General features: G+C 37.1%; 2 protein-coding genes across 4 annotated transcripts in view; both read left to right on the top strand.

Moving 5' to 3' along the window:
- Positions 1 to 2473: 2473 nt before the first annotated feature.
- On the top strand, positions 2474 to 6398 carry LOC110095501 (BEL1-like homeodomain protein 11). 3 transcript variants are annotated; one of them, XM_020821068.2, is made up of 7 exons: positions 2474 to 2706; positions 2801 to 2930; positions 3040 to 3148; positions 3817 to 4520; positions 5186 to 5523; positions 5602 to 5662; positions 5756 to 6398. In XM_020821068.2, the coding sequence occupies exons 4-7, from the start codon at positions 3819 to 3821 to the stop codon at positions 5864 to 5866; spliced, it is 1212 nt and encodes a 403-aa protein (XP_020676727.1). In that variant the 5' UTR covers positions 2474 to 2706; positions 2801 to 2930; positions 3040 to 3148; positions 3817 to 3818; the 3' UTR covers positions 5867 to 6398. The 3 variants fall into 3 exon arrangements, with proteins under 3 accessions (XP_020676727.1, XP_028552551.1, XP_028552550.1); XM_028696718.1 differs by lacking the exon at positions 2474 to 2706 and having other exon boundaries at positions 2759 to 2930; positions 3040 to 3117; XM_028696717.1 differs by lacking the exon at positions 2474 to 2706 and having other exon boundaries at positions 2759 to 2930; positions 3040 to 3123.
- Positions 6399 to 10079: 3681 nt separating this feature from the next.
- The window catches only part of LOC110095535 (c-Myc-binding protein homolog), a 23740-nt gene continuing 15685 nt past the window's right edge, over positions 10080 to 18134 (top strand). The window contains exon 1 of the mRNA XM_020821124.2: positions 10080 to 10270. Coding sequence (XP_020676783.1) covers positions 10268 to 10270 — 3 coding nt within the window. The 5' untranslated portion in view covers positions 10080 to 10267. The remainder of the gene's footprint in view (positions 10271 to 18134) is intronic.

The raw sequence follows: 18134 nt of genomic DNA, 5'->3' as shown, positions 1-18134 counted from the left end.
GAAAACACCGCCAAACACGACGGTTCTGAAAATTAAGAAAGGCGGAATGTGCCTTACCTTGCATACAGCAATTTCTCGAACAGTCTCTTCGGACGAAAACAGCTCCCCGTCGTCCGAAAATCAACTTTTTCCAAAAATCCCTCGACTTTCTCTCTCCTCAAAAGATATTTTCGTTTTTTTATGATTTTCTCTCTCTTCAAAACAACTGATTTCAGCTTTATAATACTAAGATCGGCCCGGCCGATCGCCAGATCGTCCCGGGACGATCAGACCAATTTTGATCGTCCTGGACGGTTCCCAGAACTATTTTCCGGCCGATATTTTGAACAGTGTCAATCGGCCTGGCCGATGCCTCGATAAACTACTACTATGACATGATAGGTCATTATTTCATTAAATTGACGTCTATATTAATTTATGAGATTAATGGTTACTATATTAATTTTCAAAACTGGGCACGAGATATTAAATAATAACTAATCAGAAAATCATTTATTAGGATTATTCATTGTATCCTTTTGAGGCATTTATTATACTCTAGCAATTTTTATAAATGTCAACAAATTTATAGAAATACTTGAAAAAGTATGCAAATCAAATGAAAATTTATATTTTTCCTAGTAACATGACAAGAATATTCCATTCTACAATATACCAAAAATTATACGATGAAAACTTTCTAAATCTTCGTAAAATTGTGTTTGTTTCAAACCAAATCAAATAAAACCCCATAAATACCCACATATTTGTCAAAATAGAAATCTAAAGCAATTTATCAATAACCTGCCTCAATATAAATCATTTTCTCAACTGGCTCGACAGACCAAATTGGCTCTACAGCCTCCAAACCTTAAATTTTCTTCTCATTTTTTCTCCCCTTTTTTCTTCTTTTCTCCTAGCTCCTCTCTGTCTATGGGATGGCAGAAACAAAAAAGGATGGGGTGAGGAAATGGATTTATATTTTTTATACAAAACACTTAACTTTACGTAGCGCTATGACACTAACTTTCCAATGTCACATCACTTCCAAAGAAAAATTCATTATAATAACTTCTCATAAACAAAAGCCTCAGTGCTATAGCACTCTCCATGCATCCAAAATTTTATTCTAGTAGATAAAGAGCACAGTGTCACAATGCATCCATTTCAGCACTATAACACTCCTTGGAAAATTTTTTTAGTACTCAAGACATATACCTTAACGCAATGACGCTACTTCCCTCAAACTCCACAATGCTCCCAAGAAATTTCCTATTGGACACATTTTTAAATTTCAAATTCCTTCTACAACTTCTTAAGATCAAATTAAACATGAGTAACTTAAAAAATATTCACAGAGACTTAACGAGCATGTAATGAACATATAAATATTACCATGTTTTATTTGTGTCATCAAGCAATCCAATCATTGTAGAAGTAGTTTTTACAAGTGTTCTGGTGGTGATGGTCATATGGTGATAGCCAATCGATTATCTAGCAATGGTCTTTGGGTCGAGCTTTGAGTATTTTTAAGCTTCTAAGGTCTCCTAAATTTCAATTGAGCTCCCCCTTCATGTAAGGAGTAGAGCTTATTTATATATTTTTAAGAGTGACATGTCCAATAAGTATAATCAAAATCTAGAATACTCTATCAGACAACCTCTACTAATTCTCATGATCATAGACCATTCCTTTTGACATTTAAGTGACTTGATAATGTTAGAATTAAACAATTTTGGGTCGTTGCATTTGTCTCGCCAAGATGCTTGATTTGGTTATAAGCATGCAAAATTAAAAAATTATTTGATCTTTCAAATAATATCCTAAAATTTTCAAATATATTTTATGTGTTTGAATTTAGCTCCTTTGGGGTTTGATTGAATACTTTTGTTATGAATGAGTTTGTCTTTTATATATATATATATATATATATATATATATATATTCAGTCTTACTATAAGTTTGTTGGAATAAGAGTTTGAATAGTCCAAATTTGAATTTTGAAAAATTTTTATTCAAATGTGCATAAAAATACATGAAATACATGCTTGATGAAGTTGAGTTTTAATCACATATTAATGACAAAGTTAAATATAACATATTGCATTAAAATATGATAATAAATATCTCAACAAATGACTAATGCATAACAAATTGATCATAAAAGAGGAAGAAGAAGAAGCCATTGGAGTGTATAAATGATTTATTGATAATGTAATTCATCTTAATTTATTTGTTGGAAGTTTAGACTTTTAATAAAAAAAAATTAAAGAATTTGCATTCACTCAAAATTTCAAATTTATTGGTGAAGAACAACTCGCCAATTAGACGCATGAAGGATCTACTAGAGGCAAACTAAGTAACTAACCCTAATCATACGAAATCTCAGGCCATTTTTTTGTTTTTATTTTCCAGCATTTGGCATGAACAAATTTCTTACTAACTCCAAGAAATCAACATCATCATCCGATTAATTCTGTGTGTTTTCGTCTTTTTTGGGCATGAAGCCTGGCATTTCCTAACCAAAACCAAATCTCTCACGGTAAGTAATTAGAGTAACAATCTGATTAAGCATCACGATCGCAAGAAAGCTTCTCCCAATCGAGCTTATTTCTAGCTTTTCTGCAACAAACTTTCTCAATCTCTGAGTCATTCTATTGCCAAAATGGAGAAAGACGGTCCTTTTGCGCCAAACTGACAATGACATTGCCCCTTCGCTTTCACAGAGTAAGACATCCTCTTACAAACATCTCAATTCCCCACCTCTTTCTCACCACCCTCTCTATCTTCTCTTTCTTTTACACAACTTCTATCATTTCAGGCGCAGATGGACACGGAGGAAGAGGGCATTGGCTGGGTCAGTGACCTTTTTTAAGTCACCAGCAGCAAAGCACTAAAGATTAAATTTTGATTCCTTTGTTTGGCCTTTTGGTCTCTTTACTGCTGATCAGGTAGGGGACCGCTTAATATCTGCCCAATTTTTCTTCCCTCTTTCTCTTTTTTGCTATTAATTTGGTTTTGCCCTCTTCCTTTCTTCTGAAGTTATCTTCTTTTTGTTAGTCATGAAAACTTGGTGAGGGTTTTGGTTCTTATGAAGGAGGTTGAAGACGGCTTGGCTGAGGAAGGGCTTCGGTTGAAGTAACTGCATTTTCTTCTCATTCCTTCTCAGGTTTAAATTGAATTTGTAGAGTTGCTTCTGTTGAATTGAAGCCTTTGTTTTTAATGCTTTTCATCATGTTTCTATTTTTTCTCTATTTTTTAAGTTTAGGTCTTATTTATTGTTAGTGGAAAGCTGGGCACCAAGTTAACGTAGGATTCTCTAGTTTTCTTCTGGTTTATTGATATTTTACCAATTCTCCTTCAGTTGCCTTAGCATGCCATTCCTTCATTTTAGGTGCATCAACTCTACTTTTACCTTTCAATCCAAACCCTAATATGATGCCCAAAGGGACAATGATGGGACATAGATGTTGTATACTTGTTTTTTTCTTCTAGGACATAAAGCTTTTGCTTTTTTTTTTTACCCCCTTAAGATAGATTGTGTATGATAAGTTGAAAACCATACCAAGAACTATACTATGTGGAAAGATAGCTCAGCTCTTCTCTTTATGCTAAAACATTCTTAATTTTCAGATCATTTTACATTTTTTTCTCCATACTAACCATGTTGGCCTTTCATATTTACAACTAATGCATAGAGGTCTCTACAATTTCTCATTCTACTTGCTCTCTCTTCTGAAAATGAAGTGGTAGAAAAATATCTCAAAGTATTTATTTTGCATTGTCATTCTTTACTTCAAACCATTAATAACACTCATTCCGTTACAACACTTTCAGCCATGGTGCCACAAGAGTTACCAAAGGAACCGATTGGTGTCTCAGAAATGAATAACCGACAATCTCATCCTGGAGGAATTTGTTATTGCTCTCACTGGAATAGTGTAGATCGTGGGTTGGTTCGGCCTCATAGCTTACCATCCAGCTTTCAGCCTCATGACACACAGATCCGTAGATCTGTTGAGCCTTTTTCAGTGAGATGTAAAGAGGATGATTTCTCAAGCTTTGACCATATACAGGGCCATGGCTTGTCACTAAGCCTTGGACCTGAGCTGGAGCTGGAGCCTAACAATGTTAGGCCATACGATTATAATCAAGCACAGATGGTAGAAAATGTTATGAGAAACAAATCTTTGATTGAACTTATGTGTGAGCCCTCTTGTTCTTGCGCCGAACGTTTAAGTGATGACGGCATTATATGTGATCAAGATGTGGATGGTAGTATCTATAATTCAAGATGCTCAAATACGAAGTTCGATAACATGGCGCCAGTCATGAGTGTTCTTCAGAAGTCTCCATATCTTAAAGCAGCTCAGCAGTTACTTGATGAAGCTGTTTGTGTGTGTAACTTTGTTCCCGAGCCATCTTCAGAAAAGGATGCGCACAGGAAGAATCAGATTAAAGAGAACGCACACACTGTGCACTTGTCAAGGGAAGAACAAGAGGTCAATAGAATGAATAAACTTTTTACTCTGCAGGAAGAGGTTTGGTCTTCCAATTCCCTATTTGTTATATATTTAATGCCAGTTTTTCTCTAAAAAAGATTGATGTTTAATGTGCAATTTCTTTATGTTTGATTGTTGGTGATATTGTATTTGCAAATTTTTAAACAATGAATAATTGGTTGGTAGGATGAGGATCTCATCAACACCACTGAAATTCTCTTGACTGAAGAAGACGAGATTGTTTAATGTCTCATTATTTCATAACCTCATTAAGCAAAAAATTTCATCCAATTGATTGGTGGTGAATGAAAATATAGGCTTCATTTGGGACTGTTTTCTTACCACTCCTTAAAACAACTTTCCAGTACAAAAATTCTAAAAAGTTGCTTTAAGAAGCAATAAAAAAGCCATCCGAAATGAAGTCATATGCTGTCCATCTTTTGTAGATGAATTAAAACATAAAGTGAATGGAAGAAACACAATTGTTAAGTTTATATTACCATGGTGTCTGTTGATGTCGTAGTAAATATACTTATTTACCTCACTTTCATCACCTTTGCTTGATTTAATTTTATTTAAACATTTGAGTGAAAGTAAATTCCTTCTATTACCAAATAATTGACAGATTTAGATGTAGATGTGGGGCCTTACTGTTCTAATCGATAGTTCCCACGAAATTAACTCTTAACTATACAACTTTCCAGCTTGAGAAGCGACAGAAGATATATTTCCATCGAATGGATGAACTAGTAACATCCTTTGAAGCTGTAGGTGGTCCTGGGTCTGCTGCTGCATACACAGCTCTTACCTCACGAGCAATGTCTAAACATTTTGCTAACCTTAGGGAATCCATTATCAATCATATAGAGTCTTCAAGAGAGGCTTTTTCCAAAGATATGCCAAAAAACCTTAAACCAAAGAGGGAATCACTGCAACACCTGGGCTTGATCCATGTTGGACAAATCTGGAGGCCACTCAGAGGACTACCGGAAGACTCAGTTATGGTGCTTCGAGCTTGGCTTTTCGAGCATTTTCTTCACCCGTAAGCTTTTATTTCATGTCATCATTTTTATTTCCCTTAATATTGCATTTAGATTTGATGTTTTCTTCTCCATTCCAGTTACCCAAGTGACAATGAAAAGCTTTTCTTGGCTTCGCAAACAGGCTTGACAAGAAACCAAGTAATTTTGCTTCTTTAAAGTATTCTGTTATTTCTAAAAGGCCTGCTGCATGATCCAGTATCCGTTACTTGTATTTGTTTTTGAATTGTTCAGATTTCGAATTGGTTCATAAATGCTCGTGTTCGGTTATGGAAACCCATGATAGAAGAGATGTACAGAGAAGAGTTTGCAGAGGACCAAGGAGACTCCAATAGTTCTCCTTAATAGTTGACATGGCAATGCTATCAGTAGCAAGTAGTGGCACAAACTAAATGTTCACAAAATTGGGTAGCTGAGAGGTTTGGGGATGTGCTGAATGTAGTTTTTGTGGAAATTGAACTTTTTGCCATGCTGAGAGATCATATCTAAATAGGTAAAAGAGGCTGATTCAGTTCAAGTGTTCCTGAAAATCTTCAACTAAATGAATATAAGAGAATTTGTTCCATGACTTGAGGCCTAAACAGTTCGATGTTTTTGGAAATTACTTGCACTGGAGAGTTCACCACCGTTTAAGCTGCTATTTTCATGTAACAAAGGTTTAATGTAAGTAACAGAGTTCTGCATTGGGTACCCATAACCACACCCAATCAAATACTCACCAATACTCAATGTGTATGGGTGGGTATGGGTATGCTCATGACCTCATGGGTGGGTACTCAAGATCGGGGAATAAACCGATTTACATTGCTAATTACTGTATGCCGTATATTACACGCAATCCTCACTATGCAATGCACAACACTGAACTGCGCTACAAACACAGTAAATTCTGATATGCAGATTGAAAGTTTGAAGTCAGAGTAAAGGGCAACAAGCCTCAAGGCCAACAGTTCGTGGCGAACTTCATTCAAAAAGCGTGGAAAGTGAGTGGGTATGGGTGGGTACGGCATCCGGAAACTCACCATGAGTGGGTGTGGGTGGATGAAGCCTGCTCATGCGGAGCGTGGGTACCCAATGGGTATCCAACCAGGACCTCATGTAGGGCTTTGGTAAGTAGCCTTCATAGTAATATAATTAATTACTATCACAAAAGCATGTTGAACATGATGGTCATCGGTCAACTGAATTTCTGCAACTTTGAAAAGATGTGAGATAAAACTATAACAACTGAGGAAGATTAGAGACTTCTAATTCCATGAAAACATCTATTTTCAATTATCATAAACAACAAACATAGCATGTAAAATAACATCCAGTATGGAAATCATAGTGATTTAACTTCATGAAAAGAATCTTTAAAGAGGGATTCCAACTACTCGACCAATCTCAGCGTGTCATTTTTTGGATTTACTTCCACTTTCCATTTCCCACTACCAGTTCTTTATGCACAATTCAGCATAGAGTAAATGACATCGTTCTGTTAAACTCTTTAGGACTCCATTCTATCCCCAATAGCTGTTTCTGGAATTATGTTATAGAGGATTCGGAAAGTCTCCTGCTTCAAGTGTCTGTAAAGCCATTTTTTTGGGAAGGTTGGAATAGGTTTCTTTATCATGACTGTAAGAAATTGGGTCATCATATTGATTCTTATCCCAATATTTGAAGAGAAACTTGGTTGGAGAATACGATGCCTGCTTTGAAGTTTGTTTCGGAGGAACAGAAACATTTGCATTTATCTGATTAGACATGTTTCTGATGTCAAGATTCGGACTTCGTTTCGGACGATTTTCTTATTATTTCTTAAAGTAGTTTTTAAACAAAAAAGTTTATTTAAAAAAAAAAATGTTTTAAAAAATAATAAAAAGCTGCTCCAAAGAAAGCCTGAAACAGATGAACTACTCGCTGCAATTAGTTGGCATTTTGACCAAAATAGGAGATGGCTTATGGAGAACATTAAACCTGCCAAATATTCTTTACATGTTTTAAATCATCTGTAATGTTTGAAGATTATGTGACTAAAGTTATGATGAACATGGAAGTTAAGCAAGTGAAGATGTTGAGGGCCATGAAGATGAAGGATATGTTGATTTGGGTAAGAGTATTTGGTATTCTACACAATCTCTGGATTAAATCTGGTCTTTTGCCTCATTGTCCCAAGTTTTTGGTCCATTTATTTTATTGTAGATATGGATAAATTTCCTCTTTAAATGTAAATATTTGAATATTCCATTTTTTTAGGCTGTAGAAATATTTGGAGAATAAATAGATAAAATTTTGTTTTCTTGTTTGTGCTTATTGAAAGGGAATGTCATAGACTTAGTATATTCCACTCCTTCAAAGAAAAGGTGCTATTAGTTTTGGCTTTACCAAAAGTAGATGCTTTAGGCCATCGCATAAGAAGCTCCCATTTAGATTACTATAGCATATAAAGAGAGTAAAGCTTCGTTTGGGACGGCTTTCTTCCTGCTTCTTAAAGCGGCTTTTTAGTACAAAAATTTTAAATTTTGTATTAAAAAGCTGCTTTAAGATGCAGGAAGAAAGCCGTCCCAAACGAAGCCTAAGTCTTCATTTGAGACAGCTGTTTTATTGCTTTAAAAAACAGTAAAAAAGCCGTCCCAACTGAAGCCTAAGACCAATAGCAATAACATCATTTTCTTCATGTTCAAATCTCATCTTTACTTCAAATGATCTTGTTCTCATTAAAGTTTCATTTGGGACGGCTTTTTACTGTTTTATACAACCATTTTTAGTACAAAAATTTCTGAAAAGTGATGTATATGTTTACCAGTATCGATTGTGTTGTTGACGGAAAATTAACTTCATATATTAAAATTATATTTTTAATCCAAGATATATCTTAAAGTTGTTGAATTATATTTTTAGATGAGAGTAATATCAAATTTAATTAATTTTTATATTATATTTATCTAATAAATTAATGACTTTGATAACGTTCTAATTAAATTTTGGCCGAATATCTTTACAAAAAAAATTATAACATATTCATTTAAAACCAAGGCTTTTAAAATCGGACCGGACTGGCCGGTTCAACCGGTTGAGCCGCGAACCGGCCGGCCGGCCGATCACGGTTCAAACTAAAACCTTTTTTGCTGAAAACTGGCATCAAACCGCTCGAATCGGTGGTTCGACCGCCGAACCGGCGAACCGGTTCCGGTTTCCTGTAATTGGTCAGTTTGCTAAAAAAAATGGACGGTTGGGATGCGTTATGAGCGGATAGCGGATCCTTTGTATTCGTTCGTGTGGCATTGCAAGGCGCGAAAAAAAAAAACCCTATTCTTCTCGCGTGGCTGACATTCTCCGCCTCCTTCGTCTTCTCCGCCTCCGGCGTCTCATCTAATTCGAGAAGCAAAATCGCTTGCGGTGAGTATATATGTATTATCGACTTTTGTGAGATTGTGGTGGCATTTGAGCATTTCAATACCTAAAAACAACTTTTGATTTATGAATTTTGGATTTGTTTTAATAAACGCTGTAATACGGTATTACTTCTCCTTGGATTGTGTTTCCTTAACCTGATTTATAGTATTGTTTAGATTTTCTCAAAGTTTGAAATCACAAGGCTATAAATCTTTACACACGATCACTTGCTGCTCCCATTCTTCTCTGTTACTCACGCCATTTGCTTCACACACAAGCAGAAACCAAAATTCCAACCTCCCCTACTCTTATTCTATTCGAATGTTGGCGTCAAAACTGTTTGAATGATTGCAAATGTATTGTACTGTAAAGAATATAAATCTGTTCAAATTTTTAGTGCAAGTGGAGTTTAGCATTTTGACATCTTGTATATGTCTGATAAAAATTTATATGGTTGAATCCTTTCAAACTATAACAATTAATAAATCATTATCATATTTATATATAATAAATATTTATTACGTAATCCGGTTCGACCCCGGTCGAACCATCGAACTGCTAACATCTTCTTCTTCCGGTTCATTGACCGGTCCGATTTCAAAGCCTTGTTTAAAACATGACCTTATTTTATGAGAGAATTTACTTTTTATTATTCTTGGCGCATAACAATTCCAAGTTTTTTTAACATCTCTTAGCATTTTTGTCTATATTTTTTGTGTACCATGAGTTTTTATTATAAATTTAATTTATAATATATTTATTTAAAATATAATATAAATATTGAAATATAGAAGACATTAAAATTATTCAAATAATTTTAAAACATAAATTCTAATAAGAAATTAAACTGATAAAAAATATTAAAGACATCTTGAACATAATGGATATCATTCTAATTTGAAGGAGAAATTATTTTGTGCAGTGACCGGATCGTCAAGAGGTGAATCAGAATATGCCATGTTATCCGGTACAAGTATCAGTACACAATAAAAAAATGATATGCCATATCCTAATTTACCTCCGAACGACGCACGGTAACAACACAAAATAATTAATCCTGCAGGGAAATTATCCAAGGAATTTTTTACTTAATGGTGCTCGCTGTTAGATTCTAACAGTAAATCCCAACACCACTAAATGGTTGTGGGTCACTGAAATGCTTTCAGGTTATTGCTAGCAAGTACCTGTAACTTGTAATCTTAAGGCATAGTAAAGCTTTTCCAGAAATGAACAAAATTGCTCTTCCAGCTCTTGTTCAAATCAGCAGATGAGCTATCACGCAATTACTCCATTCTTCTTTCGCAAACCCTAACCCTCTTTCTACCTCCTTTTTCGCATTTTGTGGAACGATCCTTCTGGAAAGTATATATGGTAAGCTTCTTTCGATCCACATTTCGTTTATCTACGCGCCGATCTAGTGTTCGTTGATCTCCATTCATCATTGGATTTTCGTAGGATTTCTCATTATTGGCATTATCATAGTATAGCTGCTAAGTGTAGGTGATGATTCTGTAAGCAGGGGTGTGCTTTGTTTTGTTCTTTCAATCTTCATAAATTCGGAAATTTTTTAGATTTTGAGGATGATGTATGAAATTCGGGTCATATTTTTACCTTTATTAGTTGCATTTGTGTTTGATAGCTGATCGCATGTACTTTGAACGGTTGAGCTATTTGGAATGTTTGCTCTTTGTGTCCTCGGAGAATATGGCTGAATGAGGTTTTCAAGTATTTGTACGTATTTGGCTAATGATGGCACTATTTTTGTCCGTGTATAGTTTCCTCGTAGAAGTGGATTTGGATTATGACTTTTTCTTTCACCTCACATGCGAGCAAAAGATGAAACTCCATGCTAAGGGTCTGTGCTTTTGCAATTATCCTACAGTTTTTGGGTAACGTGAAAAAGAGCAAAGATGAACTCACAAGAAAAAAGGCAGTTGAAATATTGAATTTGACATGGGAGCAATTTTGTTAATTTGCACCTCTCAGAGTATTCAATGAATAGAAAAGAACTTTTGGCTTACTTCCATTTTCAACTTAAAAGATTCTATTTGAGATAATCCTGATTCATAATATTTTAAATCCTTCATTCTTTATCTTAGTTGATAGTAGATAACTATTCCTAAAAATAAAGTTATATATGTAGCATCTTGTTGAGGTGAAGATATGACACCGGACGGACTCCTCAAACAACGGACAGAAAGTGTTAAACAGGAAAAACGAGAGGAAGAAGAGCAATGGGGAAAGAAAGAAGAACTTTATTAAATGACAAGATCACCACCTGGCTGCCAACCCAGGGTACGGGCACTGACGGACTGAATGCGAGAATGGAAACATAATGCAAAACTCTCTGTCCTGTCCTTAAGGGCTCTCGAATATATATAGACGTCAAATAAGATTTAATACACCCTTAGACTCAAGGCAAACTGGACCAGACGCATATTAGTCTGGTCTGGGTGGGCTTTGCTTTAATAACCCGTTTGAATCGGGTGGAGGTTCAGCTCTTGCGTCATTCGCCCGGTCTTGAGAAGATTCCGCTGTATGATGGCCTTGAATGTTGGCTTCCATATAGCTCATTTGCTGTTCCTTGCCTTGTATCTTTGAATTGGAAGTCTCGGTTGAGTCATAATAGTGTGAAAGATCTGCAACATTAAAAATAGGTGAGATTTGTAAATTCCCAGGTAGTTCAATTTGGAAAGCATTATCATTAATGCATTTAAGGATACGAAAAGGTCCCTCTGCTTTTGGCTGGAGCTTGTTGAATCTTTTGTTGGGGAATCTTTCTTTGTTTAATCTTATCCAGACTAAATCTCCTTTGCTGAAATGTTCAAATCGTCTAGACTTGTTTACTTGCTTTTGGTACTTAGCATTTTGTTTGAGAATTTGTTGTTGAACCTGCTTGTGGAGTTGTTGTATTTCTTTGACGCGGGCTTCAACATCTATGCTATGAACTGTAGAAGAGACAAGTGGTGTTAGTTCAAGAGGTCCCGTAGGATTTTGTCCATAAACAATTTCAGAAGGACTCCGGCCCGTCAATTGATTACGAGATTTATTGTAAGCAAATTCTATTTGTCCCAGAATTTCATCCCATAAGCGAATGCTTTTTCCAACAAAACATCTTAGGAGGTTTCCCAAACTTCTATTAACTACTTATGTTTGCCCATTTGTCTAAGGATGAGTAGTAGAACTGAATTGTAGCTTAGTTCCCAGTTTTGACCACAACGTTCTCCAAAAATGTCTAATGAATTTGACATCTCGGTCAGATGTGATTGTTTTGGGTATGCCATGCAATCTAACTATTTCATGAAAATAAATTCTAGCCACATGAGAAGCGTCCGAAGTTTTGTGGGAAGGTATGAAATGTCCCATTTTTGAAAAACGGTCAACCACGACCATTATGGAATCCTTTTTCCGTTGGGTGCGAGGGAGTCCTAACACAAAATCCATGCTGACATTTGTCCTTGGTGAGTTGGGTACGGGTAGGGGCAGATAAAGGCTGATATTGTGTTGTGTTGTTTTGGCCCTTTTACAAATATTACATCGCTGAACATATCGGTTCACATCTCTATCTAAGGAAGGCCAATAGAAATTTTCTTGAACCATAGCAATGGTTTTGTCTCTACCAAAATGGCCGGATAGCCCTTCGTCATGGTTTTAAAAAATAATAACTTCTCGCATCGAATTTTGGGGTACACATAGTCTATTCCTTTGAAACAGATAACCCTACTGGATATGGAAGAGTTTGTATGGTTGAATTTGACAATGCTGTCATATATTGGAAAAATCAGGATCTTTTTCGTATAATTCCTTCATAACCTCAAATCCAATAGTTTTTACTTGTAATGTATTTAGCAGCATGAATCGTCGGCTAAGGGCATCGGCTACTTGATTGGAGGATCCAGATTTGTACTTTAGGGAGTAGTGAAAAGAAGATAGATATTCCACCCATTTAGCATATCTTCCATTGAGTTTGAGAGACTGGTGGTCTGTAAAGAGAACAAACTCTTGCCCTAGTAGATAGTGGCTCCAATATTGCAAGGCTCTGACAATGGCGTAGAATTCTTTGTCGTACGTGGAGTATTTTTGACGGGATTCATTTAGTTTCTCACTAAAATAGGCTATAGGATGTCCCCCTTGACTTAGTACAGCTCCGATGCCATTGTTAAATGCATCACATTCAACTTCAAAGACTTGAGAGAAATTTGGAAGTATTAGAACCTGAGCTGATTGTATCAGGCTTTTGAGTTGTTCGAAACTGTTGTGGGCTTCCTTGGTCCATTCAAAGTGCGGTTTCTTAAGGATTTTGGTTAGGGGAGCTGCAGTGGAATTAAAGTTCTTAATGAACCGACGGTAAAAAGATGCCAATCAGTGGAACCGCCAGATGTAATTTATAGAGGTCGGTGTTGGCCACTCTTGAATGGCTTTAACTTTGTCATAATCCATTTCATGTCCTACAGGTGAGATGACAAAGCCCAAGAACTTGATGGTGTTCACTAGGAATTCACATTTGGTAGTATTAGCGAACAAGCGTTGTTCTAATAGTATTTGAAAAACTTGTTTTAGATGTTGCAAATGTTCTCCATGTTCTGATTGTAAATCAAAATATCATCAAAATAAATAACAAGAAATTTATTTAAGAAGGAATGAAAAACCTGATTCATAAGACGCATGAAGGTGCTAGGTGCGTTGGATAACCCGAATGGCATTACAGTCCATTAATATAGTCCATCTCGTATCTTGAATGCTATTTTTCATTCGTCCCCAGACCTCAGTCTGATTTGATGGTAGCCGCTTCTGAGATCTAATTTAGAAAAGACACAAGCACCACTTAGTTGATCAAATAAATCGTCTACACGGGGAATAAGAAACCTGTATTTGATGGTGATTTTGTTAACGACCCTGCTATCGATACACATACGCCACGTGCCATTTTTCTTGGGAACTAGGAGAGCTTGTACGGCGCAGGGACTGGCACTAGGTATCACAAAGCCTGCAATTATCAGTTCTTTTATTTGCCTTTGTAACTCTTCATAGTTTTGGGGAGACATTCGGTAAGCGGGCCTATTAGGAATAACATATCCTGGTAAAAAATCAATGGCATGTTGAATCTCTTGAATGGGCGACAAACCCTTTGGAAGCTTGTCAGGAAAAACTTGCATGAACTCCTGCATAAGAGGTTGTATCTCTGGTGGATGCTGCTATTTTTTACTATTATTTTCGGTCAATAGCAGTAACATAAATCCAATTTGGGCGGCGTTAATGGACTGAACGAACAAGTTGGCTGACTGGGTTGCAGGTGGAGGCGTGTGAGATCATTTATCAGCTTGGTCCGGAAATTCTCTGGCTTGGGTATCATTGAATGGTGTTAATACCATGGTTCGACCATCCTGTTGAAAGGAATAAGTATTATGAAACCCATCGTGGGTCGTTCTTTGGTCAAATTGCCATGGTCGGCCCATCAGTATATGACATGCATCCATTGGTACTACATCACAAAGTACTTGTTCTTGAAAATTCTTGCCCATAGAGAATTGTACTAGGCATTGTCGGTTGACTTCAATTTTGTTGCCCTTCTTTAGCAAGGCTAGTTTATATGGTTGCGGATGTAATTGTGTCATCAGATGTAGTTTCTCTATCATTAAAGAAGATACCACGTTCTTGCAGCTACCACTATTGATGATTAGATTACAGACTTTGCCTTGGACGGTGCATCTCGTTCTGAAAATATTATGCCTCAACCACTTGTGTTCAGGTTCATAATGAATATTCAAAAGGCGCCTGACTACGAGCAGTTCTCCGTCATCCGCATGTATGATTTGTTCCATCTCCTGTGGGTTGTTTGCATCTCCTTCACACTGATCTTCATCCGGGGGAATTTCTTCCACTAATGTGACCAATCGCCTTGTGGAGAAATTAACTGCGATGAGGCCGAACCCGTGACATTTAAAACATTTTCTAGCGAGAAACGAATAGGTGGTAGGATTGTTCGTGGCCAAACGTGGACGAACCGAACCCATGGCTACGTTTGGTGGGGTTTTTCTTCGATCTGGTCCAGGACCATTCGAGCTACTTGTTCCCGCCAGCTGATCTCCAATGGGATTTCTTCATTTTCCTTGCTTCAATTGCTTTTCTACCTTCAAAGAGAGGTTGATTACATCGGCCAAGGTCCAATAAGGCTGGAGTTGGACAATGTTTGATATAGACGAGTTTAGTCCTCCCAAGAATCTTGCGATCGTGCTTTCTTTCAGTTCTTCCAATTGCCATTTAAGACCCAATTGTTCAAATTTTGCGGCGTACCCTTGATGCGAGCAAAAAATATAGGGGACCCTATATTTTTTTATCACAAAAAGAACAACTTTCTAGATACAAAATAAAGACATAAAATGCTTAAAACAAACTTTAATATTATAAAAATGAAAGACTTACAAACTTTGACTCAAACAAACTTGGACTCTTACAAGACACCCTAAAGTTGCTGCACTTGGAAGAAAGATACAGGTGGAGTGACACTTGCGGAGAGACGAAAGAGGTTAGAAGCCAAGACGAAAGGTTGGAAAGAGCTCGCAAGATTTCCGGAGGGGATGAGAAGAAGAAGTGGACAAAGCTCGCAAGCTTTTCCAATGAAACCCGCAGGTTTACATTTCCAAAAATCACATCACATAACATTACATAACCCCTCATATTTATAGGTATGAAAGGGGGAATACAAACAATCACATAACATTAATTTAAGCTTATTTAAATAGGGAATATGAAAAGCCAACAGTCACTTGCCGGAAACGAAGCACCAAAGCCACGGAAAAGCCCCCCAAATAGCCACGGGAAGCAGCCCAGCCAGGAACCGAAGAGGCAGCCGCGGAAACCCAAGAGATACGCACAGAACCGAAGCACCAAGGCACGGGAAAGGCCACCCAGCACCGGAAACTAAAGAGGTAGCCGTGGGAACCATGGAGGCAAGGCACGGGAACCCAAGAGGCCAAGCACTGAATTTTAAAAGATAAAGCTACATAAATAAGATAATAAATGAACTAAAACCTAGCTAATAATAAGCTAACCTTTAGTTCAATAAATGAACTAAAAACCAGCTCATAAATGGGTTAAATTCCAGCTCAAAATTTATTGAGCTTGTAAACTCGAGGGAGGCCAAAATTGATTTATTTTGGACATAAGTTGACCCCCCCCCCTTTGTCTACATCAACCATTCTATGGTTAGCTCGTGCTGTTGTAGATTATGTAGCCGTATGAACATATCTTGGCGGTAGTGCATAGGCAAGAACTTTCTTTGAAGTTCTTTAGTCATCTTGGCCCATGTCGTGATCTTCGACTTCCCTTCTCTTTGGCGGGATCACTTTAGATCCTCCCACCATAGCGACTCATTTTCTTTAAACTTGATGGCTACGAGCTTGACAATGCATTCTTGTGGAATTTCTTTGTAATCAAGAATTCGTTCAATGGTATGTAACCAATTGATGAATTCATCTGGGTCTAATCTGCCTTCGAATTCGGGAAGATCAAGGCATATGCCAAAGTCTTGAACATGTATTCGTGGTTCGCGGCGGAGGTACCTTAAGGGAATGTCATCCTCCCCGCTTGATTCTTCACGATGAAAAGGATTTTCATCGGCTTCTTCTGGTTGTGGTTCTTCGACTTCATTTTGTGTCTCTCCTTGTTGGCTGACTTCGACAGCGGCCAAACGATCTTGTAATCTTTGGATCTCCTTTCTCAGTTCTCCAATGGTTTGTTCTGGGGTGTTTCTTGGGGCTCCTCGGCGGCATGTTGGTAGGGGTAGTGCGCCAAAATCCACCGGAGGGAAGAACAATATCCGTTCGCCCCTAACCCATGCAATAAGAAAGCAAGAGGTTTCGTTGAAAAAAGAAACTCCTTACCTGATTAGCTCTGATACCAGATGACACTGGACGGACTCCTCAAATAGCAGACAGAAAGCGTTAAACAGGAAAAACAAGAGGAAGAAGAGCAATGGGGAAAGAAAGAAGAACTTTATTAAATGGCAAGATCACCACCTGGCTTCCAACCCAGGGTTCAGGCACTCACGGACTGAATGCGAGAAAGGAAACATTATGCAAAAGTCTCTATCCTGTCCTTAAGAGCTCTCAAATATATATAGACTTCAAATAAGATTTAATACACCCTTAGACTCGAGGCAAATTGGACCGGACGCCTGCTAGTCCGGTCTGGGTGGGCTTTACTTTAATAACCCGTTTGAATCGGGTGGAGGTTCAGCTCTGCGTCAAGATAATATGGCAATGTTAAGCATAGAGAAAATGAGGATATTATTACTTTTGAATATTAAGTTGTTTTGGAAGCTTTGTCTATGCAGTGGAATTCTTAACGTAATGAATTGTAGATGATGCTAAAGTGGAATATAAGGTGTTGGTTCCATTATGTTATTTTGCACTGTGGCATTGAAAATATGCATCTGGTCAGCGTCACTGGCATTTCTATTGCATATGTGCTTCACCTTTTTATCTAATTCATCATTCGACATATTTTGTGCATGGAAATTTTCACTACTGAAAAATCTTAGATGACCTAGAAATGACAATGTCTATTGTTTAGTGTTATCTTCATTAGTTTTGGATGATTCATAGGCAAAACTTGCCTCCTTCCTAGTAACCCAAATTCAATTAGTAACAATAGAATCATCACCATTAGCCTTATTACAATTTATAACTATTTAGGGTTTGCTTTACGAATTCTCTTTCTCTAGTTATTCTTGATAAGTGATGCATGAGGTTTGATATATCATCAAAAAATTATCTTGATCGGGCATGAATCTCGAGGCAAAATCAATCTGAAAACTCCAAAAATTATATCCGGGATCATCTAAACTCCGATTTTAGCAAACTTACAGTCGAACTGATCGTCTCGGAAATACGAACCCCAAATTCGACTCAATCCGAGCTCAAATGGGTCTAAATCAAGGATCCGAAGTGTTGTTAGAGGGTTCAAACCACAATTTGGATTACCAAACAGTTTCTAAACATTACATGCTTATAGTCGAATTGAGCGGCTCGACGAGACGAATCCAAAGAGCCCAAGATCGTTGAATTCCGACATCATTAAGACCTTCAAATGTCTAATGAATGGTACACGATCAAGGGATTCAATATCGACCGTCCATCCGAACCACTCCACCTTCGCCCTTGATCTTCCTCCTATTTATTGGCCATGCCACTCTAAGAAAACTATAAATAGCCCCTCATTTCTCTTATGAGGG

The sequence above is a fragment of the Dendrobium catenatum genome, unplaced genomic scaffold, assembly GCF_001605985.2.
Source record: "Dendrobium catenatum unplaced genomic scaffold, ASM160598v2 fragScaff_scaffold_827, whole genome shotgun sequence".
Lineage (NCBI taxonomy): Eukaryota > Viridiplantae > Streptophyta > Magnoliopsida > Asparagales > Orchidaceae > Dendrobium > Dendrobium catenatum.
This window is presented reverse-complemented; position numbering and strand designations above follow the sequence as displayed.